Raw genomic sequence first — 27,010 nt, forward strand, 5'->3', positions numbered from 1 at the left:
ACAAGTGTTTTGAGTTAAGAGTTCCATCAAGAACCAACAAAGCTTTGTAAGGTTTATTTGACCTGACGGGGGGGGGCACTCTCTATATCGGTCAAAGCGGTGTCACATTACCGCACTCCATCATCACGTTACGTCCCCTCTCGTCCCGAAATAGATCATGTGGTTCCGTCCCTGCTGGCCCGTGTGAACAAAGCCTCTTTTTCTTCCCAGTGGAGGATCGGCATCAATGCTGCGAGTCACTCACTGCGCTAGATCCGCTTTCTTTTTTTTCCATCCGCTCTTTAACCTTATACACCACGGACGTGTGTGTGTGTCGGCGCTGGTGGTGCCACCTTCGAACTTGGAAAAGACCGACTCGAACGTCACGAGTCATCCTGCAAGGTGTCGTTTATTTGGCATTTGATTAGACGTACATCTACCTCAGAAAACACAACCCCCCGTACAAACAGAGCATTGTTTAGTCCACAGGCTGCCACGTAAAAGACAAAAAGCCAGTAAAATCAGTCCAGTCGTCACCTTAGCACAAACTACCGTGGACAATGTGGTGCTGCGTGCATCCGGAGATTAGGATGTCGTTTCAAATTAAAAAGGAAACCAAAGAAAGTATCACCACGCATGGGGGGAAAAAAACAAAAACAAACATGCACTGACTGCAGACAAGCAAACAAATGTAGTGATAAAACAAAGAAAAACACCATCTCAAGAACATGCACTATTCTCTGGAGGGTCTGAAGGAGGATTGTCAAAGCCAAAACAAGGGGGAGGGGGTAAAAAGCACGAATGAATCAAATAATGGTTGGCAGGTGGAAGGATTGTCGTCATGAAGGGCGTTCCTAACTCGTTGGCTTTTCTAACCGTCAAGATGATGTTACGAAAAGAAAAGAGGGACAAGCGTGCACGAAACATGCTTCAGTTAGCAAACTATCCACAGGGGGGCGCTAACGCAACACCATGAATGGAAGCTATGGACCGAGTTTGTCAAAGAGGACTCATGTGGAGTTCATGCTCCTTCTAAGCCAGTGGTTCTTAACCTGGGTTCGGTGAGTCGGCCTCAGGGGTTCGGCGGAGGTCAAAACACACCCGACTCATCGCGTAAATAAAAACTTCTCCCTATCGGCGTGTTACGGATACGGTAATAGCGGAAGTCAGACTGATTTGCGGATGTGTAATTTGTTGTGAGTTTATGCACTGTGTTGGTTTTGTTCTTTGAACAAGGTGATGTTCATGCACGATTCATTTTGTGCACCAGTAAAAAAAAACATGGTAACACTTTAGTATGGGGAACATATTCACCATTAATTAGTTGCTTATTAACATGCAAATTAGTAACATATTGGCTCTTAACTAGTCATTATTAAGTACTTATTAATGCTTTATTCGGCATGGCCTTATTATAGCCCTGACCCTAACCCTAACCAAATAACTCTAAATTAAGTCTTTGTTACCCCTAACCCTAACCAAATAACTCTAAATTAAGTATTTGTTACTTAGAATATGTTCCCCTAGTCTCCAAATAACTCTAAATTAAGTCTCTGTTACTTAGAATATGTTCCCCATAGTAAAGTGTCACCAAAAACATATAACTTTGTCTTGAATTCCAAAAAATAAAATACATTTTCACTAAAGAAGGGTTCGGTGAATGTGCATATGAAACTGGTAGGGTTCGGTACCTCCAACAAGGTTAAGAACCACTGTTCTAAGCAAAGAAAACTAAGCCTGGTACCACATTAACGTCACTACCTGTGTGCGCGAGAACAAAACACCGTCAAACCCTTTTGTGTGGCGACACGGCCACACACGCAGCAGTCCAGGAGGAAAGCGAGACGATAGCGGTGGCGCTCTCGCTCAAAAACTAAGCATGATGGGGGAAAAGACACGCCACCGTCGCCCCGGATGACGTATTTACACGTGGGCGTCTGGAGCGATCAGTATAAAAGCAGCCTTCCATGAGTGTTCTGTACACAAACAGTCCTCTCTGCTCTGATATGTCTGTACAACTCCCCTGTAGTCTTATACTACTGTGCTGAGGGACGTGGCGCAGTCTGGCGCCGCGGGGGCGTGGCCATCCGTCGGGGTGTCGGGCCCAACCAGGAGGGTGCTGCTGTCGATGGAGTCCTCCCTCTCCTGGGTCAACGGCGGCAGGGGGTGCGGCACGGGGACGTTTACAGGGGCGTCGGGCACGTCGGCGACCTGGAGTCCGTCCACCATGCCGGTCATGTGGCTTGGTATCATGGCGATGCCGCCGTGTCCTGGTGGCGCAGCAAGTGATGACACATGAGTTTTTCCACATTTTACACATAAAGATGTAACTTCAGCGCCCCCATGTGGTTGCAGTAGCATGCTTCTGAACATTGTGCAGAATACAAGTTTAAGATTGACTACACCAGACCTTGGCAAATTAACGCGGCCCGTTAAGCTTCTCAATCTGGCCCGCCGGACATTCCCAAATAATTTATTTAGATCTTTAAAATGGAAAGTGTAGCTGCCATTATGATGTGCGGTGATGTTTTCTAATGACCGCAAGTCTTCAACTATAAAAAGTATTTCAATGGTTGGAATCTGCGCTTTTGCATGATATACTTGTTACTATGGTAATCTAATTAGTTACTATGGTAATCTAATTAGTTACTATGGTAATCTAAATCACAGGAGCTCAGACGAGGCACCGTGGGTGGGGTTTGTTTCCACAGAGTGTTTCCAGAGCGGCCAGCCTGAAATGTGGGTGTCAGGGACAGACGCAGAAGGAGATTTTTTCAACAAAGTTCTAAAGCTTAGTGATACATCAGGTTGTAGGTATTTTTTTTTTTTTTTACCCTTCACGTTCATATTTCGCTGTGTTTGTTGCATTTTTGTTGTGTTTCGCTTGATTGTAAAATATGTCAATCAAGAGGGGGTGTGACAGTCACACTTTGTCAATATTCATTTTTGTATCCTTAATAGAAAAATGTAAAATTCCATTTCGTTTTTAAGGCGATCTGTCATAATGTTTTTAGCATTCAATCAGACATTAGTTTTTATATTACTGTTCCTAAAAATAGGACCCAAACACACATACTGTACAGCAGATTTTCACAGCTTACATATATATACAGTATGTATGTATATATATATATATATGTGTGTGTGTGAATATGTATGTATACATATATGTATACATACATATATATTTATATATATGTATGTATACACATATATTTATATATATGTATGTATACACACACATATATATATACACACACATATATATATGTATATATATAAATGATAATAAATAAATAAATGGGTTGTACTTGTATAGCGCTTTTCTACCTTCAAAGTACTCAAAGCGCTTTGACAGTATTTCCACATTTACCCATTCACACACTGATGGCGGGAGCTGCCATGCAAGGCGCTACCAGCAGCCATCAGAGGCAAAGGGTGAAGTGTCTTGCCCAAGGACACAACGGACGTGACTAGGAAGGTAGAAGGTGGGAATTGAACCCCAGTAACCAGCAACACTCCGATTGCTGGCACAGCCACTCTACCAACTTCGCCACGCCGTCCCTATATATATATATATATATATATATATATATATATATATATATATATATACATACATACATACATACATACATACATACATACATACATACATATATATGTATATATTATATATACATATATATATATATATATATATACACATACATATATATATATATACACATATACATACATATATATATACACACACATTTTTTTCTCTAAATTTGGCCCCCTGAGTCAAAATAATCGCCCAGGCCTGCTATACACATTACTCTTAGGATTCAAAAGTCAGAAACTATTATTAAATTAGTATATTTTTGTACTTAAATGCTTGAAATATTTGAACAACTTCAGATCTATCTATATGCAGGGTTTCTGCAGGTATCAGCAAATCTAATTTAATGCTTTTTAACACGACTTGAAACAAATGTAACAATGCTCCTAACCCGCTGCAGGTTGTTATATGTAGTCAAAACCTACTCAGTGGCCTAGTGGTTAGAGTGTCCGCCCTGAGATCGGTAGGTTGTGAGTTCAAACCCCGGCCGAGTCATACCAAAGACTATAAAAATGGGACCCATTACCTCCCTTCTTGGCACTCAGCATCAAGGGTTGGAATTGGGGGTTAAATCACCAAAAATGATCCTCGGGAGCGGCCACCCCTGCTGCTCACTGCTCCCCTCACCTCCCAGGGGGTGATCAAGGCTGATGGGTCAAATGCAGAGAATAATTTTGCCCCACCTAGTGTGTGTGACAATCATTGGTACTTTAATTTAAATTTAAAAGCATACAATTGTTTTTATAGACAAAATTGTAGGCATTTGACAATAATGTTGAATTGTTGAAAAGTTTACAATAACTGTGCAAGTAACTTTTTCAAAAGCAATAAATATATTTTTAATTGCTGTGCTATTTTGTACTACTGTTTGTTAGCAAAAATTTGGATTGGTTGTATATTTTGTTGTTTTTTTTGTTGCCAATTGCAATTGTGTCAATTTTTTAATGTCTCCGGACATCATAATAAGTGCTTTTTCATGCTATTTAAGGCCTTAATTTTCGCAAAATCCATTTAATGACTTTTAATATTTATTAATGACCCGTGGAAATCCCTCCATCCATCCATCCATCCATCTTCTTCCGCTTATCCGTGGAAATCCTGTATATATATTTTATTATTGTTTTGTTTTTGTTTTTTGAATTTTGTGGCCTTTTTAATATAATGGTAAAATGAAAAATATGCAATATTTCTAAAAATAGGTTGCAGAGTGGAATATTTGCGGTTGAGGTCATTTCAGCATTGAATAGGTCAATTTATGACAACATTGATTGTGATACAGCAGACAAACATTTTTACAATGCCTACTGAGCTACAATTAGTGAAAAGCAGGCAGGACTTGGTTGAGTTTTATTGAGTTCACACAAACCTTTTATATATATCTGCCTAAGATCGTTTTCATTGCGTTTCAGCGGCTTAATGGCAGTTTAACTCATTTAAGCTCATCAAAGCTCTTTAATTATTCCCATGTTTTTCTGGCGCCATCTCGTGGTTAAAGAGCGCAATTAGACAAAAACAGATTCATTCAGTTTTTATGGAAAAAGCTGAGTAAAATACCAGGATTACAGTCTGTTAAAAAATAGCAGTTATAATGGGAGTCAATGGAGCCCAAGAGATCTTCAAAGAAAGTGTGTTTATATCTATTTAAAGGCCTACTGAAACCCACTACTACCGACCACGCAGTCTGATAGTTTATATATCAATGATGAAATCTTAACATTATAACACATGCCAATACGGCCGGGTTAACTTATAAAGTGACATTTTAAATTTGCCGCTAAACTTCCGGTTGGAAACGCCTCTGAGGATGACGTATGCGTGTGACGTAGCCCGACGAACACGGGTATGCCTTCCACATTGAAGCCGATATGAAAAAGCTCTGTTTTCATTTCATAATTCCACAGTATTCTGGACATCTGTGTTCGTGAATCTGTTTCAATCATGTTCATTGCATTATGGAGAAGGAAGCCAAGCAAGCAAAGAAGAAAGTTGTCGGTGCGAAATGGACGTATTTTTCGAACGTAGTCAGCCACAACAGTACACAGCCGGCGCTTCTTTGTTTACATTCCCGAAAGATGCAGTCAAGATGGAAGAACTCGGATAACAGAGACTCTAACCAGGAGGACTTTTGATTTGGATACACAGACGCCTGTAGGGAACTGGGACAACACAGACTCTTACCAGGATTACTTTGATTTGGATGACAAAGACGCAGACGTGCTACTGTGAGTATGCAGCTTTGGCTTTTTTTTGCGTATGTACGTAACTTTTTTAAAATATATAAGCTTTATGAACCTTGGGTTAGGTGAACGGTCTTTTGGGCTGAGTGATTGTGTGTGTTGATCATGTGTTTGAATTGTATTGGCGTGTTCTATGGAGCTAGGAGCTAGCAGAGGAGCTAGCATAACACATACCGTACCTACGTGCGCGTCACGTACGTAACTTTTTAAAAATATATAAGCTTTATGAACCTTGGGTTAGGTGAACGGTCTTTTGGGCTGAGTGATTGTGTGTGTTGATCAGGTGTTTGAATTGTATTGGCGTGTTCTATGGAGCTAGGAGCTAGCAGAGGAGCTAGGAGCTAGCATAACAAACACGCAGGTGTTATTATGCAGGATTAATTTGTGGCATATTAAATATAAGCCTGGTTGTGTTGTGGCTAATAGAGTATATATATGTCTTGTGTTTATTTACTGTTGTAGTCATTCCCAGCTGAATATCAGGTACCGTGAGTATGCAGCCTTGGCTGCTAAACATTCGATAACTTGACCGTATGTGCGCGTCACGTACGTAACTTTTTAAAAATATATAAGCTTTATGAACCTTGGGTTAGGTAAACGGTCTTTTGGGCTGAGTGATTGTGTGTGTTGATCAGGTGTTTGTATTGTATTGGCGTGTTCTATGGAGCTAGGAGCTAGCAGAGGAGCTAGGAGCTAGCATAACAAACACGCAGGTGTTTTTATGCAGGATTAATTTGTGGCATATTAAATATAAGCCTGGTTGTGTTGTGGCTAATAGAGTATATATATGTCTTGTGTTTATTTACTGTTGTAGTCATTCCCAGCTGAATATCAGGTCACCCCCGGCTCTCACAGCATCTTCCCTATCTGAATAGCTTCAACTCCCCACTAGTCCTTCACTTGCACTTTACTCATCCACAAATCTTTCATCCTCGCTCAAATTAATGGGGAAATTGTCGCTTTCTCGGTCCGAATCTCTCTCACTTCATGCGGCCATCATTGTAAACAATAGGGAACTTTGCGTATATGTTCAACTGACTACGTCACGCTACTTCCGGTAGGGGCAAGCCTTTTTTTTATCAGATACCAAAAGTTGCAATCTTTATCGTCGTTGTTCTATACTAAATCCTTTCAGCAAAAATATGGCAATATCGCGAAATGATCAAGTATGACACATAGAATAGATCTGCTATCCCCGTTTAAATAAAAAAAATTCATTTCAGTAGGCCTTTAAACAAAAAACACAATGCAATTAAATGAATAAAAAAACTCCTTGGTGAAATTTCAGACCGCAAACCTTCAAACTGAACAATGATACCGCATAGAGAACACATGTACTGCCCGTTGTGGGCAGTAGGGGTGCACAAGGGTTATTGAAACTGACAGGAGGGTGACTTCTGTCAACACACCTCCACCTGCCCCTGACAAAGGAATGAGCCTTACCGAGGTCCACGTAAAGGAGGCTGTCTGGGTTGATGGAGGCCTCGTACGGAGGAGGGGGGTCGTCCGGGTGCTGGATGTCGGGATACTTGTAGGCCACGTATGGCGGGGGAGGCTCCTGGAAGTGGAAAGCGCCACCCTCGCCGTCGTCGGACAAATGCAGGGGAGTGAGGCCGGTCCCGAAGACGTCCGGGCCGTAGTCGAAACCCGGGACGCGTCTTCCAAGGTTGAAGTGGTGCACTTGAGGACATAGAGAGAAGAACCTGTCTTTTAGTAGCTGTCCTGTCTTTGATTGAGTAAAACATGTCCCAGATTATGCAAAAGTGCTAGAACATCATTTTCATTTGTTGATGAAAATGACGTTTTAACAGTAATATGTGTTCATTAACTACCTTGTAGCTCGTTACATGTAGCAAAGCTACGTAGCTTAACTACATTTCCCAGTAGCTTGGCTACTTTTTAAGCGAGTAGTGATTTCCGTAGCTTAGCTACTTTTCGTCGCTGTTTCAAATAACCGCCTCGACATTGTTAAGGACAGGGCGATTGAGTGTTTAAGGGATGAATACTGTATTTTCCGGACCATAGGGCCCACCGGATTATAAGGCGCACTGCCGATGAATGGTCTATTTTTGAACTTTTTTAATATATAAGGTGCAACGGATTATAGGGCGCAGTAACGAATTTACATAACATATAACGGTGGTTCTTTGGTCAAAATGTTGCATAGATGATGTTTTACAGACCATCTTCAAGTCACTTTCTGACAGTCTCTACAGGATGCACTGTTTTATTTACGTGCCTCCACGTTGACAGCGTCATCTTTGTTGTAGCGGTGTAGCGTGCAAGGACGGGAGTGGAAGAAGTGTCAAAAGATGGAGCTAACTGTTTTAATGACATTCAGACTTTACTTCAATCAATAATGGAGCAGCATCTCCTCATCCGGACACAACAACACCGGAAATGTGTCCCGTGAAAGACCGTCCGACTGGAACTCTCTAATAACTAAAGTTCCTTGGGTGAATAACGTAAACTCACAACAACGGTATGTTTTAGTGCTTTCATGGCGAGTTTACTGACAGATATAAGTTAGAACTTTACACTACTTTATATTAGAAATGGCAACAGCGGAGGATGAATGTCACATAACAAGAAGAGAAAAAGAAGAAGCTTAGGGTGTGAATGAATGATGGGTTCCCACTTCTCTGTGAGCGCTTTGAGTATCTAACAATAGAAAAGCGCGATAAAAAAAAAAATTAAAAAAATCTTAATTGACTACGGCATCGGCACAGGCGGACGCGCGCAATTTTTAGGATTCATGCAGATCCCAAATACAGATCAGCAGGTACCAGAAGGTAAGAAAAGTTGCTTTTGCATAATATTGCGAAACAAAATAGCAGATCAATCAATCAATCAATGTTTATTTATATAGCCCTAAATCACAAGTGTCTCAAAGGGCTGTACAAGCCACAACGACAGATAATATGTCTTACCTTATACACACCATAATAATACTCCTATATTGAAGCACATCAAGCGGTGCGGCTTCATAGCTTACCAAAGTCATACTAAAACATTTTGATAGATTTTTGAGCGCCGTGTGCAATGTTCTATATTTTCAATGTAACATCTAAAATGTTGGTGTTGTTTACTTGAGTCATATTGCTACCATAGTGCAATCTACACGTATCTCTTATGTGTGACTGCCATCTACTGGTCACACTTATCATTACACCATGTACCAAATAAAATTGCTTGGAAGTCGGTAAGCAGTTATTCAGTACGTTAGGCGCACCGAGTTATAAGGCGCACTGTCGATTTTTAAGGAAAACATTTTTTTTTTTTTTTAAATGCGCCTTATACTCCAGAAAATACGGTAAGTGGTCCATAACACATTATTTTCCCAAACAAATGTTCCTTCTCTTTACAATGACAGCAGTTCACTCACATTTATGTCCAAATCTGCGATATCTTGCGTTTAACAGCAGATTTTGTTACATTAACCAATTCTGTGACTTCACCACTGTTGCGTGAATGCCGAAATCATATGCCTTATATTTTTGTTGAGTTTAGTGATTTTTGATTAAGCATACTATCGCTGTGTCAAATAATAAGTAGCAAACATGATAAGATCCCAAACTTCTAGTAGACATGCTTTTTTTCGCTCATTTTGGTCCTTGTCTGTTCCACCGTTACAAGTTTTGGAATATGAAGTGAAGTGAAGTGAATTATATTTATATAGCGCTTTTTCTCTAGTGACTCAAAGCGCTTTACATAGTGAAACCCAATATCTAAGTTACATTTAAACCAGTGTGGGTGGCACTGGGAGGAGGTGGGTAAAGTGTCTTAGCTTCTGGTGGTCGCTTTTGAAGTTCAAAGTTATAAATAAAAAAACTTCCGTCCTCATGGACTTGATACTCCTGCCGATCCACCCCCTCGCTTGATTAGCCTGCCCACCACTGAGGACAGCTTTGTGGAAAAGCAGGCTTTGCTACACATCTTGAAAATAATAAAAGAGAAGTCTTGATGCTCACAGTTTCCTCCGATGAGCGTTTCGATGCGTTCTCGCCGCCGCTGTCTCAGCCTGTGCACCATGAAGAGAAGCAGTGAGAGGATGAGGAAGGACGAGATGCAGCTGACGATCAGTCTCATCCCGCTTGCCATGGAGTCAAACAGACTGTTTCCATCTGAAATACAACAAGTCACATGGTACTAGAGGTGGGGAAAATGATCCATTCTCTGAGGCATTACGATTAGAACATGTTTACGCATGTTAAATAAAGTAATAGACGGTCCTAAAGGGTGGCAATATTGTCAATGTTTTCTAAACAGTGGCTCTAGGTTTGGTTCTATCTAACCATGGGAGAACCATAAGCTGACATTCTTTACCTGTTATGTGTTAGCTGGGTAAGCGCGGACACACACGGAGGAGGGAGGCGGAGAGGACAAGTTCGGTTAGCTGCGGCGGCGCCCCTAGCCACCCCTGTAGTTTGTGTGTGTGTGTGTATATATATATATATATATATATATATATATATACATATCCACAGTGTTGGGTTAGTTACTGAAAACCAGTAACTAGTTAAAGTTACTAGTTACTTTATTTCAAAAGTAACTCAGTTACTAACTCAGTTACTTACACCAAAAAGTAATGCGTTACTGTGAAAAGTAACTATTTAGTTACTTCTTTTTCCCCCCCTTTTTTTAAGACTCCCATTAATGCCCTTTTAGCCTTCATTTCAGTACTGTTATTGCACTGGAGAATAATACAACCTGTTGATCAACTTGACATGCATTTGCATCACTGAACTCAGAAAGCAATGTGGTCTACATACAACACACAAAGACAAAGATATGTTTCAAAGGGCCAATTTATTTTAGCCCAGTACAAATTGACAAAACTATTTTAAATAGCTGCAACATAATGGCACTTTAACTTTAAGTAGGTGAGTACCTTGAAGGTAGAAAAGCGCTATACAAGTATAACTCATTTATATTATTTATATAGGATCTTTGATCCAAGACACAAGTTACATTTAACTAAAATGTTATTTTCTTTGTGCTCGACAAAAGAAAAGTATTGAGAATGTCTCCATGTTAAGAAACTCGACTTCTGGCTCCACCGTGATGTCTTGTTAGTTGTTATGAGAGTAGCGTATGTGTGTGTGTGTGTGTGTGTGTGTGTGCGTGCGTGTGTGTGTGTGTGTGTGGCCCTTTAAGATATGACAGCATGTGAGGTGAGTGACGTCAGTGAGTGAGTGGGCGAGAGAGGTGAGTGACCGGCGACAGTGAGTGCGTGCAGGTGCTTTAGCTTGGTGGATGGCTGCGTCCAATAAAGTCACAAAGTTGCGACAAACCGCCGGCCTTGTCATTCACCCTCAGCTGTAAAGACCCACTTCCAGGTAAAGTGAAGGTTGTTAGCCCCGAAGTACATAGGCCCTGGAGGAACGTCTCCTCTGCGCCCCTCAACTACAGTCTGGGAGCCCCTCCACCCCCACCCACACAAAGCACGCCTCTTCTCTGCACGCCTCTTCTTTTCCTTGTGACACAGAAGGAAGACACCGCAGCGCTGCAATAAAACACACTCAGATCTTCTGTTTCTAGCCGATACTACATAAAAAATAACGTAAAATAACGCAGTAACGCATTATGTAGTAACGGTAACTGAGTTACTGAATATAAAAAATAACGCGTTAAATTACTAGTTACCGCCGAAAATAACGGCGTTAGTCCCACCACTGTATATATATAGCTGTGCGCAATACATTCGGAAGACGCAATACTGCATATGTCAGTAGCCAAAGGAAGAGCCTTGTTAAAGTTAAAGTACCACTGATAGTCACACACACGCACTAGGTGTGGTGAAATTACTCTCTGCATTTGACCCATCCCCCTTGTTCCACCCCCTGGGAGGTGAGGGGAGCAGTACGCAGCAGCGGTGGCTGCGCTCGGGAATCATTTTGGTGATTTAACCCCCAATTCCAACCCTTGATGCGGAGTGCCAAGCAGGGAGGTAATGGGTCCTATTTTTATAGTCTTTGGTATGACTCGGCCGGGGTTTGAACTCACGACCTACCGATCTCAGGGCAGACACTCTAACCACAAGGCCACTGAGTAATACATTTACAATATATAATATACAATATAATAACAATATCATAATTATAGCTGTACTGTAAAAATAATCAATATATAATTGAACTGTGAGATGCCCAAAGATTCCCACCTCTACATACAACAGGTTATAACACTGAGTGGGGCTACCTGGATCCAGGCAGGTGAACTTGCAGCACTCTTTAGGGTCCTTGCGGAAGTGCTGGCACCCCTGCGGCCGCTCGCACAGTGCTGCCACACACATCTCGGGCTCGCCGTCGTGACACGTGCAGCTCAGGCACGGGTCGTCGCCCTTGGGCGTGAAGTAGTAGCCCTCGTTCACCACGTTGTCTTTGATGTCCACGCAGGTTTGTCCTGCAGAGAATTGTCAAGCCAGGCAAGGAGTTTATGTTGTGTTTGTATTAACTGGGACATGGCGTCTATAAAATGTACTGGTGCGCACGTACTGCGCTTGCAGAGGAAGGGGAACTGCTTGTTGCAGTTCTCGGCGTGCCAGCTGTGCAGGCCTCGCTCGTTCATGCCTTTAAGCTGGAATCGCTGGAGCTGGGCGCAGAAGACGTTGTCCTGGCTGAGGGATGCTTCGCCCAAATTGGCGAGACCCTCGGGTGGCAGAAACACCTGCATGGGCCCTGCGCAGACACACACACCGGGTTTTATGGCTTTGTCTTTATTGCATTCAAGAACAACTTTATTACCTTTATAAGCAACCTCCCAGCGGCCCTTCAGGGAGTGGTTCTGATTGGTGATCACATACTGGTATCCTACCCAGAACCTAAATGGTACAAGACACTTTTCACATTTCAATTTGTTTAACAGAACCAAAACCACTTTGTTGAAAACGTCGTCGTTACAAGTTGTAGTGTCAAAATGTTTGTGGTAGAGTGGCCACTAGAAGTCCCCTTGCAGAGTCCAACCAAAAGACTATACTGTAAGGAACTCACTTGCACTGGTCTCTGCGCTCGCACTCTTGGTCTTCAAAGTCCACCTCGATCTTCAGGATGAACTGCAGCTCCTCGTCGGTGACAAAGGTGGCCAGCGAGCCGTTGACTTTCTGACACGTGTCCACGGCCTGCCAGTAGTCCTCGCTGCGCTGGTACACTTTGTAGCAGCTCGCCGTCTTCTCGTAGTGGTGCCACCCGCTGGGGCATTTCTCTGGTGGAAGCAAAAAGACGTGTGGATTGTACACTTCTGGAATTCAAGTGACCACTATCGCGGGAAAAGGAAACGTACTGTTGAAGCGCACAGGCTGAGCCACGCCCATGACGTCATCATCCTGGTCATAACCTTGGCCAAAACGAAACCGTTCTTCCTTTATTGCTGAAAAATATCACAGAAAGCACAAATGTATCTTTGTTTCTGTATGGATACATATTTTCAAAGCAAAGTCTGTTATGCACCTTAGGGGACCAAACATCTACATTCTGCTTAATTAATTGTTTTGATTCACGATTAATTGGTCAGCTTTAAGACCAATTGTATGAAACGTTTTTCCATCTATTTTTTCACTCTGTATTACACTGGCAGTAAGATTTGGTTTTGAAAAAAATGTACATTGTAGAAAAAGTTGTATTGGTATCGAATCAGGTTTTGACAACAAATAAATACAAACATTGAAAAAATACAATATTTTTGGTGGATATTTGTTTTAATCATGACATGTTTTCGATGCCAGTAATCATAGTTTTGTACACTTTTGTTTCAAAGGTTTATATTTTGAATCTTTTTTTTTTTTTAAGGTTTAGTTTCGGTTTCTTTTTATTTGTATTTTTTTTATTTTTTTTACGGTTTCAAAATAATGGTTTAAAGTGGTTTAATCTGTCTTGGCCTGTCCACTCAGGCAAATCATATTGTAGATGTAGATACCCATATCTGCTGTACAGAAGTGTTGGATACTTCTCGTTACCTTATTTGTATATGACTTTATTAAATGTTTGGTTAGAATTTTAAGTAATATAGAAATGTATCACAGCTGTTTATTTTATGCAGGAATTTAGTTAATCAGAAAACTGTAACCAATTGTTTGAAAAAAGTATTATTTTTGAATCAAGAATAGTGTCATGATCCGTTCGTTGCCCGGGTCATGTCTTGTTTTATGTTTGATAGTTTTTTTTCCCTATGTTTTAGTCTGTTTCTGTTCTTTACCCTCTTTCCTTTCGTTGACTTTTGGTTGCCATGAAAACTAATTCTCCACACCTGCCCTTGTTTAGTAATTAGTGTTCCCACCATCTGTTTTGCCGAATCACTTCACATTATAATTTGGTTTCTCTCAGCCGCAAGTCACTGGATCAAAGTACGCTCTATGAGTCAGGTACGTTGTTTATGTTTTCATAACACCTAAGTTTTGCTTCCTGTGCGCCCCCAAGCACATGTTTTTGCCTAGTCTATGGCATAAAGGAATCGCACGCTGCTCTTGGTGCTTCTTGTCCTTCTCTGCATCGTAAGAACACCACCATCGCAGCAATGTGACCCGAATCGGTTTGAAACGTTTCTGAATCAAATCGTTACCCTCAAGAATTTAATTGAATCGTGCGGTGCCCAAATATTCACAGCCCTAGCAACTCCATTTTAATGAGGCTTCAATGGCTTAAGACAGGCCTGGACAATTATTTTGCCTCGGGGGGCCAAATTTAGAGAGAAAAATGTGTCTGGGGGACGGTATATCTATTTTTCGGAACACTAATACAAAACCTCACAATAATGTCTGATTTAAGGTTAAAAACGTTATGACAAACCGCCTTAAACGGAATGGAATTTAAAAAAAATTTACTGAATGAGACACCCAGAATGTACATCAAAATAAAGAATGTGGGATTTACAATATTAATAACTATGAACAATAAAACACTGAATATTGACAACATAGGAACGTCACACCCCCTCTCCATCGACATATTTTACAATCAAGCGAAACGCAACAAAAATGCAACAAACACAGCGAAATATGAACGCAAAGGGTAAATCTGATATATGTGATATATCACTAAGCTTTAGAACTTTGTTGTAAAAATCTCCTTCCGCGTCTGTCCCTGACATCCGGATTTCAGGCTGGTTGCTCTGGAAACGCTCTGTGAAAACACTCCCTCCCCACACTGCTTGGTGCATCGTCTGAGCTGCTGTGACTTAGATTACCACAGTAACTAGTATATCATGCAAAAGCGCAGATTCCAACCATTGAAATACATTGTATAGTTCAAGACTTACAGTCATTTGAAAACATCACCGCACATCATAATGGCAGCTACAGTTTTGATCTTAAAGATCTAAAAAAATTATTTGGGAATGTCCAACGGGCCAGATTGAAAAGCTTTTACTGCATAATAACCCTTAAATTAGCCCAGGTCTGGTTTAAGGGCATTTTGGCATGTGGAACTACAATTGATGAGAGCATAATGTCATGACTCATAAAAACAGACTAGCAAGAGCTTGTCCCTGCGTCAAGGGTGACCTTTGGCTGACGTTTAGTCTTGTTTGCCCAGATGAAGACATGACTGGCACACATAAATATGCAAGATATGGGGAAAAAAATCAGTACAGTCAGCAGATCTGCTTCCGACTGGCCGGAGATTGAACGTGTATGTTGTCGTGCACTGTTAGCGTGCACAACTACTGCTGTACAAAGGTCACATGCTGCTCTCAATCCTGTCAATAATTCCCATTATGTGGACAGATATCTGGGGATAAGGACTCTCTGGATTACAGAGGGGGAAAACAATAGGATTTCAGTCAAAGGTTTTGCACTGATTCATCACTCCATGTCAAAGAGATCAACAAACAGACAGAGACACGTGCGGCCATTTAAGCCGCGCCTCCAGCTGCCATCTGATACATAGCAGCTACCAGACACCTCATGTTGGGAGAAGAGGAAGTACTCACGGGGGCAGTCCATCTCGTCGCTCTGGTCCTCACACGCCGTCCAGCCGTCACACTGCCACGACATGGGGATACACTGCATCTTCCCGCTGCGGCAGGCAAACTGCCCGGGACTGCAGCGTTGCTCTGAAACCACAAAAACGCACGTTGAGCTGCATAAGAGGTTGGAAATGCCACACTTGCAAAGCAGCAAAACAGAACACATGGCACTTCATTGGAATCAGAGATCGACCGATTATTGGTGCCGATTTTTGGCATTTTGACATTTTATCGGTATCAGCCGATATTTTTTTTATACAACTACAACAGAAATACATTAGCAAATACATTATATACACAAATGATACCATCCATCCATCCATTTTCTTCCGCTTATCCGAGGTCCGGTCGCGGGTGCAGCAGCCTAAGCAGAGAAGTCCAGACTTCCCTCTCCCCAGCCACTTTGTCCAGCTCCTTCCGGGGGATCCCGAGGCGTTCCCAGGCCAGCCGGGAGACATAGTCTTTCCAACGTGTCCTGGGTCTTCCCCTTGGCCTCCTGTCGGTCGGACGTGCCCCAAACACCTCCCTAGGGAGGCGTTCGGGTGGCATCCTGACTAGATGCCCGAACCACCTCATCTGGCTCCTCTCGATGTGGAGAAGGAGCAGCAGCTTTACTTTGAGCCCCTACCGGATGACAGAGCTTCTCACCCTATCTCTAAGGGAGAGACCCGCCACCCGGCGGAGGAAACTCATTTCAGCCGCTTGTACCCGTGATCTTGTCCTTTCGGTCATAACCCAAAGCTCATGACCATAGGTGAGGATGGGAACGTAGATCGACCGGTAAATTGAGAGCTTTGCCTTCCGGCTCAGCTCCTTCTTCACAACGGATCGATACAGCGTCCTCATTACTGAAGACGCCGCACGGATCCGTCTGTCAATCTCACGATCCACTCTTTCCCCACTAGTGAACAAGACTCCTAGGTACTTGAACTCCTCCACTTGGGGCAAGATCTCCTCCCCAACCCGGAGATGGCACTCCACCCTTTCTGGGCGAGAACCATGGATTCGGACTTGGAGGTGCTGATTACCATCCAAGTTGCTTCACACTCTGCTGCGAACCGATCCAGTGAAAGCTGAAGATCCTGGCCAGTTGAAGCCATCAGGACCACACCATCTGCAAAAAGCAGAGACCTAATCCTGCAGCCACCAAATCGGATCCCCTCAACGCCCTGACTGTGCCTCGAAATTCTGTCCATAAAAGTAGAATCGGTGACAAAGGGCAGCCTTAGCGGAGTCCAACCCTCACTGGAAACGGGTCCGACTTACTGCCGGCAATGCGAACCAAGCTCTGACACTGATCATACAGGGAGCTAAATACCAGTATTTAGTCATGTTAAAATAAAAACATTGTGATAAGTAGAGAGTAAGTTAGTAGTAACAACCAGTACCCCCCCTAACAGGAACTTGTCAAAACTTCCATTTTTTGCCGGAATTTTCAGTTTTTGTCCTTCTTTCCTTCTTCCACCCATTTTGTGTGTTTTGGCTACCGCAGCGATCGCACGACAAGCCTGCTTCCAAAACACTAGCAGCGTACATGGGCTCATGAAACGGAGCGCAGCGAGAAAGCCTGCTCAGTGGCCTTGTGGTTAGAGTGTCCGCCCTGAGATCAGTAGGTTGTGAGTTCAAACCCCGGCCGAGTCATACCAAAGACTATAAAAATGGGACCCGTTACCTCCCTGCTTGGCACTCAGCATCAAGGGTTGGAATTGGGGGTTAAATCACCAAAATGATTCCCTCACCTCCCAGGGGGTGGAACAAGGGGATGGGTCAAATGCAGAGGGTAATTTCACCACACCTAGTGTGGGTGTGACTAACAGTGGTACTTTAAATTTTTATGTTCTGTGGTGTTATCAATCGACAGAGACAGATGGACACAAGATGACAGAAAACATATCTGTGCGAACAATTCACACTTTGAGTAAATTGACAAATAGGAGACTTGTAAAATGTGCAAAAGAGAGCAGGCAACAGCTCATTTCTGGGTTAGGCTACTTGAAGGATCCCAGAATTAGTTTTATTTAAATGTTTACCATATTTAAAAATCCTATTTCATATCAATCATAACATTTAGAAATCCTTGATGTACATCGTGTTGCAAATTAAAAACAGGAAGTGAACATGTGTGTTGGTAATTGCTATGAAATGGAAAAGGGGTAGGATTAAATAAGCTTTGGGTTTTCCTACTCCCTTATGGACATGTTGTAAAAAAAAAAGTAAAATATGTGATGTATCTGGATACATGTTTCAAAATAATGGCTAATGGCTAGTTCATATTGTGAGTACACATCCAAGGCACCGAACTTGCTCGTCAAAGAAACCCGGTCATGATTCCCGAAGCGCTCACTTTGTATGACACACACCAACGCATCAGCTGGTCCTGTTACATGCTTAGTTTCCTGTTTGGAAGCATGACACACACACACACACACAAATCACCATCACAAATTTGGGAGCAGTGATATGGAAACTCGTAATGCAAGAACACCTCGGTGGTGCCAAAAGGCGCTCACGGGGTGCGGTAAGAGAGCACGAGCGCCACCGCATCTCAGCTAACGCTAAGTGGATTGAGGCGCATTACCAACGCGCCGTCAGTCTGTCGGGGGACTGAGGCCATTACTTTGACAGGGTATGAGTCACATTGAAATGGAGAACACAGAGGACCATCAAGTGAGCAATGTTAGCGCTTGAAAGCTTTTTAAAGATGTTAAATTAATCTTGTTAAAGCCACCTGCATTTACTGCATAATAACCCTGTAAAATGAAGGTGCTTCTATGATCTTTAACACATTTGATATTGAGTTTGTTAATTTATTGGATGCACTGATTTAGGAGCGACCTATAGAACAAGACCTCTTTCCACATTTTGGCAACAAGCTAAAAAGAATGGCGCCCTGAGCTACATTAATCTCACAGAGAGGTTATTTTTCTCTACAAGCCTTGGATTTTGTGGCCTTAAGTGTACAGATGAGTGAACACTGGATGCCACAGGATAGGAGAAGTGAGACTCTGCATCTCTTACATAACGGACAGGAAAATAAAACCAGGGAGTGACGATAACACTACTTTAGCGTGCTTTTAATTTAATTTAATTTTTTTTACAGCATCAGCAACTTCACTTCAGTGGGTTATTGTACTGAATGTGGTCATCGAGGGATTAATGTTTAAACTTTTCCTGCATCATCACATAACTTTTCCAGTTTAGCCCATGCTATCTGAGCACAGGACAAACAAAGCATGCTTTTTCTCAAGTGTCTTCCTCCCAAAAGCTGCGGATGTCCTACAATGTTGTTCCTCTTCTTTACAGGTTGCACTGCTATGACGCCGAGCCAACAAAGTAGCAAACGCCATCCAAGTCTACGCATCCCCCGGGGAAACGCAACTCACTTTAGGTTTGTCATTACAAACTGAATTGTGTTGAATTGAACCGTACTTCTAATATTATTGTGGGGAAAAACCCTGGGCTCGGGAACACCAAGAAACCCCATTAGCAAGGAAACTTCCTACCAAAGACTTAAGTGGAGCTAATGCTGTAATCTGCAGAGGGGGGTTGTGTCTTAGCTCTCTAAATGTTCTCTGTAAAGTCTTACATGGCTCTATCTCTGCCCTCTGGCACTGTCTCGCTTCATCTTTCTTTGCTTAACGTGCACTTCTACCTCTGCAACAAACCAAGACGGCACCACATGACTAACGATCTGAGGTTTGCGGAAAATAGCCATCATAGGTCTTTTTTTTCTTTTCTTTATTTGCAAACCACAGTTCATCTGATCTGCATGTGTTGTATCATGGGAAGAAGCCGAGACAGGCACAGGACACAACAAGTCAAAACTAGTAAATCTCATACTGTAAAATAGGCGCTTGGTTGTCTTCACCGAACTGTCCACACAAAGTCCAAAGCATACAATTGGCCAAAATGTCATTGCATAGTAGGAATTAAGGCATCTACATCAAAACAGGTCCTTATGATGCACTTAGTTTGCAAAATAGAGTCATGCAATTTGTTTTAACTAATTTGAATAAGAAAAGTACCTGTGAGGCCGATATTTGATAAGTCAATTAACCGACGATAAATGAAAGTTTAAGTCAGTAAGTTTTCCAGCGTTGTTAAATAGCCATGAGCATGCTTTGAGAGCATTAACGCTTTTCATTGCTTTTAGCAGCTACGCACCTCTGTACCATATGGTAATGAAAAGAAGGGGGTGTATTATCTTGTCCCCATTAAGAGCATTTGACTCATTGTGCACCGACGTGGGGCCGCTGGCCGGCTAGCATCACACAGCGCGACTAGTTTAGTGTAGCAGCTAACATGGACTAAATGATCACAAAACCAAATGCCACCGCACCAATGTGGCAATATTTCAGTCCAAACCTTTGGATCAAGATGAGCCTATGAACATCGAGAAGCCAGTTTGACGAATGTGCGCGACTACAACAAACCTGCATGCCCACTTGAAACACAACCACTCGACAGTCCACACTTACTTCGCGTTTGGTGAACAAGCTATTTCAGTGTGAACAAAATAGTGTGCGCTCACAGAAAGTGTGGTTAAATACATGGCCAAAGACACGCTGCCATTTAATACTGTTATAAAACTAACATTTTTAAAAGTGCTGTCATGTCATGTCAGTGGTCCTCACTCGGAATCTGCCCAACTTAATTTAGTTTTGCATATGACCTGTTAAAACAGCTTTTTCAACTGTTGTGTTTATATTGTTATTTTGCACTTAACTTTAAGAAGGTCCTAACTTAATTGTCAGTTAAGTAATGTACAACTCGACCTCTGCCAACATGTTCAATATTGAAGAGCAACAAATGTCATTACTTTATTTATTGTTATTGTTGTGTATATTTCAGGGCCCCACAATCCTCTCCTTAAGATATGTTTTTGCTTTTGGTTATCATTTCTATTCAAGTGCATTTTGTTAACAACGTATATTTTATTATTATTTGATTGTCTTATTTAACTTGTAGATTGTAACATTTTCATTCCAATTACACTTTTAAAATACATGACAAATACAATTTTATTGCATTTGAAAGGATATACATGCATTAATATTATGTATTATGTAGCTGAGATCGGGGTCGCGGGGGGTCGCTGGAGCCTAAGGGAATAAGCGGTAGAAAATGGATGGATGGATGGATCAATACATCAATGGTTAATTTGGCAAAGGCAATAATATCGTTAATCTGCAATAATTTGTAGGTCAATGTATTGTCAAGCAGAATTTGTTATTGGCCCAGGCCTACATTGAACATGTCTTCGATTAAACCTCACCTTGAGTAGAGTACAACAAATTCAGTATAGTCCATAGCACATAGCTAGGGTCCAACAGGCACAGGATCAGTCACTACGTTTCCATGCACTAAATTAGTCTGATTTCTCCAGTATTTCGTTTTTTAAAATATTTTTACACCTACATGTGAAGTTCCAATGTCCATGCACACACTCTAATGCAACTATTGGTCATACGCAATGTGCCTCCCTTACACTGGTGAGGCGCTTATTTCTTTCTAGCGTGGTGAAATGTATTGGTTTTCCGGTTGACCGATGACGTACACCAAAACGAGGCATCTGCGGCTCCTCACAAGTCAACAGCCTAGCTCTGTTGTACTTGATGTCCGCTGTAATATTGGCACAGATTACAAATATCTTTAATGGCTATGCTGATGTTAAATACTTTGTGAAGCATTCTCCTCTAAGATTACGGTTGTTGTCTATGTTTTTATTGAATGGTATCTGCTATTGCGTTACATCCCGCACGTTGAGACTGGTCCCCTCCAGCGGCACACACCCACTCGAGAGAGCTGGTTTTCAATTGCAAAATCCAGGTGTGTGACTTTTCAAAAACCGAACACGATTGCAATAAGGTGTTTCTATGGGTTGTAGGATGTCTACGGATGTTCTCATTCATCCAGGTTTTTGTATTCTCAGGGCATTCAATCGATCGCAGCTGGACTGTTTGGTTTGTCTTAGATGACGTTTCGCCTCTCATCCGAGTAGGCTTCATCAGTTCATGCTCATAGACTTAGATTGCTCAGATTGATTGAGACTTTTATTAGTAGATTGCACAGTACAGTACATATTCCGTACAATTGACCACTAAATGGTAACACCCGAATAAGTTTTTCAACTTGTTTTAGTCAGGGTCCACGTTAATCAATTCATGGTACAAATATATACTATCAGCATAATACAGTCATCACACAAGTTAATCATCAGAGTATATACATTGAATTATTTACATTATTTACAATCCGTGGGGGTGGGATGTGGAGTGGGTTGGGGCGGGGGGGTTAGGTTTGGTTAATATCAGCACTTCAGTCATCAACAATTATATTATCTGAGAAATGGGCATGGAAACAGTGTAGGTCTGACTTCGTAGGATATGTACAGCGAGCAGTGAACATAGTGAGCTCAGAAAGCATAAGAACAAGTATATACATTTGATTATTTACATTTGATTATTTACAATCCGGGGAGGTGGGATGTGGTGGGGGGAGGGTGTTAGTCTAGGGTTGTAGTTGCCCGGAGGTGTTCTTTTAGTGCGGTTTTGAAGGAGGGATCTAGTCTTAAGACTTAGTTTGCTCAGACCTAGTCTAGCAGCTGATGCCAAAACTCCAAATATTTATACTCCAACACCAGGGGGGTATGCCTGGGCAAGGATCCTTCCTCTTGTAGTGAGAAAAACAACTGTTGTGATGCAAATGAGCAATCCTACGGTCAGCGCCAAAGACAGTCGTTGAAGTGTTATTTCCCCTTGTTAGCGTTGAGGTATTGTGTGGCAGAGCGATCGCTGTGGATCGCCCACTACCAGCCCAAAATAGTCAGAACCCACATTAGCATTCCATTCAGTTGTAAATAAATGGCATAAATAAGAATTTGTGGCCAGAATGTTTCTAAGTCTTATTTGTTGAAGGTTAAATTGCAGAGTCTTTTAGGAATGGATTAAAGGATGCTTATTTGGAGCCAAACTATTTGAGAAATCGGACTAATTTAGTGCACAGACATGTAGTGATGGAAACGAGTAGCAAAGGGGGTATCATACTCATGAAACGCTCAAGCATTCAGACACCAGTACAAATATAAACACTGACACTACCTTTTTTACATTACTCGCAACGCTAATCGGTTTAAAGCACTCCGAACGCAAACAGGAAATTTTGCTTGTGCTCATTTTGGAGGACAAACCAGCATGTGTTCAACCATAATCTGATTACACGCAACTGTAAATATCACAAGACCAGTCTTTAAAAAATTTAAAAAGTTCCGATTTGATGTGTTTGAACTGAATGCAGAGCACACTGGCATAAAGCAAAATATAACAATATTGATCTTCTATCATTTATTGAGGTTGTAGTTTGCTGTAGCGTAGAACTTCAATGCATCACACTGATGGGTGCTTTTTATATTGTGCCTTTCTTATGTAGCTAAGACAAATATTAGAAACTCCCATTAAAACTACAACTTCTATATCAGAAAATACTTTGATAGTGTCAAAGCTGCATAGTATACAACAAAGTCTCCTTGGGTTGTGCAGATTTACCTAATGTTGTGATCAGGCAGTGTATATTTATATACAGTAGCCTTTATGTACTGTAGTTTATAACAGGGGTCCCCAACCTTTTTTGCTCTAGGGACCGGTTTAATGTAGGCATTATTTTCACGGACCGGCCTTCCACGGGTGGCAGTAAAATATAGCAAATAAGTGCATGAAAAAACTCACCATAACGTTCAATTGGTGGGAACCCCTGGCCTTTTCCTTTTGCAAAAAAAAACTCTCCATAGACTTTAGGTTTTTACTCACTATCTGATGGGTTATAGGTGATACTTCACATTCAAGGAGAAGAGCATGGATATATAATAAAGCTAAAAATACTTTCTATTAGCTCCCATATATTTCTATGGATTTCCATTCTCAAAGTTATGTATTCATATTTTGTGTAATATTTCATATGTAGATACACTGTTAGCTTTTTTTGGTCCAATTTTCCATGCCTAAGTACATCTGTTATTGCTAACTACTTGTGTAATAGGACTATGTGCACTTTAACTTACTAGGCCAAAGGAGATGTGTAACTTCTTCTTCAGCACAATTATTATATGCAAAAATGTTGCACTTCTCCATCTGCAGAATGCACTGTAACTACTATGGTCACTTTGTTCCTGATCTGCCCTGATCTTATATCATCAACCTGCCGCAGACTGCAGATGGAACCTAGCTTTTAGCTACGATTTGGCATCTTTACATTTATTATGTTTATTAATGTGCATTGTCCCATGTAACAAAGTAAATGGTAAATGCGTTATACTTGTAGGCAAGGCAAGGCAACTTTATTTGTATAGCGCTTTTCATACACAAGGCAGACTCAAAGTGCTTCACAGACAACAAAGTGAAATGAAAGAAAATAAAAGCAAAATTAAAATGAAAGATTTAGCTGAAAGCTAAGGTGAACATGAAAGTCTTCAGTCTAGTTTTAAAAGTAGTCAGAGTTGGGGAAAGTCTGACATCTTCAGGAAGTTTATTCCAGCTATTTGTTGCATAGTGACTGAATGATGCTCTCCCTTGATTTGAGTTTACTCTTGGAACCGCTAACAGATTGGTCTCAGAAGATCTTAGTGATCTAGAGGGCTTATATAGTGGGAGCATATCAGTAATATACTTCGGCCCTAGACCATGTAGTGATTTATATATATGTATAGCGCTTTTCTACCTTCAAGGTACTCAAAGCGCTTTGACACTATTTCCACGATCACACACACATTCACACACTGATGGCCGGAGCTGCCATGCAAGGCCCTAACCACGACCCATCAGTAGCAAGTGTGAAGTGTCTTGCTCAAGGACACAATGAACGTGACGAGGTTGGTAGTAGGTAGGGATTGAACCAGGAACCCTTAGTTTGCTGGCACAGCCACTCTCCCAACCGCCGTCCCCACAAAGATGTAACAAATATAGCAAATGGCAACTTCCTATCAGGAGTGTTATAATACATTTATGAACAAGCTTATTGGTGTGTCTGGTGGGACTGGTGAAAGATAAGTAGGAGAAAAAAGCGGGCGGTTATAAATTATTTAATGCAGTGGTTCTTAACCTTGTTGGAGGTACCGAACCCCACCAGTTTCATATGCGCATTCACCGAACCCTTCTTTAGTGAAAAATAAAATGTTTGTTTTTTTCAAATTCAAGAAAAAGTTATATGTTTTTTTTACTGGTGCACAAAATTAACCGTGCATGAACATCACCTTGTTCAAAGAACAAAACCAACACAGTGCATGAACTCGCAACAAATTACACACCTTACACACATTACCATGAATTGATTAACGTGGACCTTGACTTAAACAAGTTGAAAAACTTATTCGGGTGTTACCATTTAGTGGTCAATTGTACGGAATATGTGCTGTACTGTGTAAACTGTACTGTTTCATATAATGTATTCTCTTCCTTTGCAATCTGCTAGTAAAAGTTTCAATCGATCAATCAAACAACCTGCAATTCAGATGGAAAATTAGAGGGAACATTGTTTGGGAGTATCCATAATACGCCGATAGGGAGAAGTTTTTATTTACACGATAAGTCGGATGTGTCTTTACCTCCTGAGGCCGACTCACCCCTAGGGTTCGATCGAACCCAGGTTAAGAACCACTGATTTAATGTCTCTGTGCGGCCCGGTAGCAAATGCGTCAAGGACCGGTGACGGTCCCCGGACCAGTGGTTGGCTACCACTTTTTTGGGTTAAATACTGAGACTATACCAGGAGTCAAATAAGATGCAAACTTTTTCAAGCAGGAGAATTATTCTACAAATCCCGTTTCCATATGAGTTGGGAAATTATGTTAGATATAAATATAAAACGGAATACAATGATTTGCAAATCCTTTTCAACCCATATTCAGTTGAACGCACTACAAAGACAAGATATTTGATGTTCAAACTCATAAACTTTTTTTTTTTTTTGCAAATAATAATTAACTTAGAATTTCATGGCTGCAACACGTGCCAAAGTAATTGGGAAAGGGCATGTTCACCACTGTGTTACATGGCCTTTCCTTTTAACAACACTCAGTAAACGATTGGGAACCTGTTCCCAATTTGCCTGTTCCAAATAAGTGTTTGATGAGCATTCCTCAACTTTATCAGTATTTATTGCCACCTTTCCCAACTTCTTTGTCATATGTTGCTGGCATCAAATTCTAAAGTTAATGATTATTTGCCAAATAAAAAAAAAGTTTATCAGTTGGAACATCAAATATGTTGTCTTTGTAGCATATTCAACTGAATATGGATTGAAAATGATATGCAAATCATTGTATTCCGTTTATATTTACATCTAACACAATTTCCCAACTCATATGGAAACGGGGTTTGTACATGCTATTTCAGTTAGGTAAACACGCTGCAGAATGAGTAGAAGGTAAACAAGGCCAATGAACACACTTTACATGATAATCATCACTTAATAGCGTTCCAGCTTATTCAAATCAATAAAAAAAAGCTGTGGTTAAAAGTGAACCACGGGGTGAATTTCCAGAAAAGACGTTAGTTGACCGTGAACGAGAGGTTTGTTTAAATCTCCTAGGAGCTTCGGAGGCGACACAACAACGCCGACCAGCGAATGCTCAGCAGCGGATATAAAAAACACTCGAGCCCCCGGCTTGTATAGGCCGCTCTGCATGAGCCAAATGTGGTAATAAAACCCGTAATGCGTTTACCTGGCCGTGGTGGGTCCGCTAATGTGAGGCCAAAGAGCAGAGAGAAGAGGACGAAACTGCTGCGGTCAGCCTTTGGCAACATTTATCCTCCATTCATAGTCACTCCTTTATCCAGAAATGTAAAGCATATATACACAACAGAGGAGACGCGCCGCCGCCGACCTCTCGCAATTTATCCAGTTAAACGCCCGCTTTCCCCCATCGTATCCACTCAAATAAAGACTATCGATGGAATGTAACGTTCAAAGGACATAGTACTGGGAGGGGGATTACGGGCGCTCAAGTCGGAGGAAGCTAACGTTAGCTCAACTGTTAACAGATCGCCGTCGTCCAGCGCTCATCCAAGATGGCCGTCTCTTCCCATCACAACAATCCCAAACATGCAACACATCGAGCGGCGGTGGGTCGGGGCGGAGTTCAAACCATTAAGAATACTTTGGACACACGCTGAGTTTAGGACGCCGGGAATACTTCCAAAAACATGCACTTGCGAGATACACTATATTGCAAAAAGTA

The 27,010-nt window shown here is 41.6% G+C and overlaps 1 protein-coding gene across 1 annotated transcript; it reads right to left on the reverse strand.

Annotated features, from left to right (window-relative positions):
• Positions 1-369: 369 nt before the first annotated feature.
• LOC133639034 (integral membrane protein DGCR2/IDD-like) lies at positions 370-26,899 on the reverse strand. The gene is made up of 10 exons (XM_062032096.1): positions 26,495-26,899; positions 15,745-15,867; positions 13,102-13,188; positions 12,813-13,023; positions 12,567-12,643; positions 12,318-12,500; positions 12,022-12,225; positions 9,792-9,944; positions 7,264-7,500; positions 370-2,249 (listed from the first exon to the last, which is right to left on the reverse strand). The coding sequence occupies exons 1-10, from the start codon at positions 26,574-26,576 to the stop codon at positions 2,011-2,013; spliced, it is 1,596 nt and encodes a 531-aa protein (XP_061888080.1). The 5' UTR covers positions 26,577-26,899; the 3' UTR covers positions 370-2,010.
• Between the last annotated feature and the right edge of the window lie 111 nt (positions 26,900-27,010).

This window comes from Entelurus aequoreus, linkage group LG21, assembly GCF_033978785.1.
Source record: "Entelurus aequoreus isolate RoL-2023_Sb linkage group LG21, RoL_Eaeq_v1.1, whole genome shotgun sequence".
In the NCBI taxonomy this organism is placed as follows: domain Eukaryota; kingdom Metazoa; phylum Chordata; class Actinopteri; order Syngnathiformes; family Syngnathidae; genus Entelurus; species Entelurus aequoreus.

Excerpts from the sequence above, each read along its gene's own strand:
- LOC133639034 (XM_062032096.1), bottom strand. The coding sequence starts at position 26,576 with ATGTTGCCAAAGGCTGACCGCAGCAGTTTCGTCCTCTTCTCTCTGCTC. Across the intron at positions 15,868-26,494 it reads AGCGGACCCACCACGGCCAG|AGCAACGCTGCAGTCCCGGG; the intron begins GTAAACGCATTA and ends TTGTGGTTTCAG. Across the intron at positions 12,644-12,812 it reads GAGCGCAGAGACCAGTGCAA|GTTCTGGGTAGGATACCAGT; the intron begins GTGAGTTCCTTA and ends TGTACCATTTAG.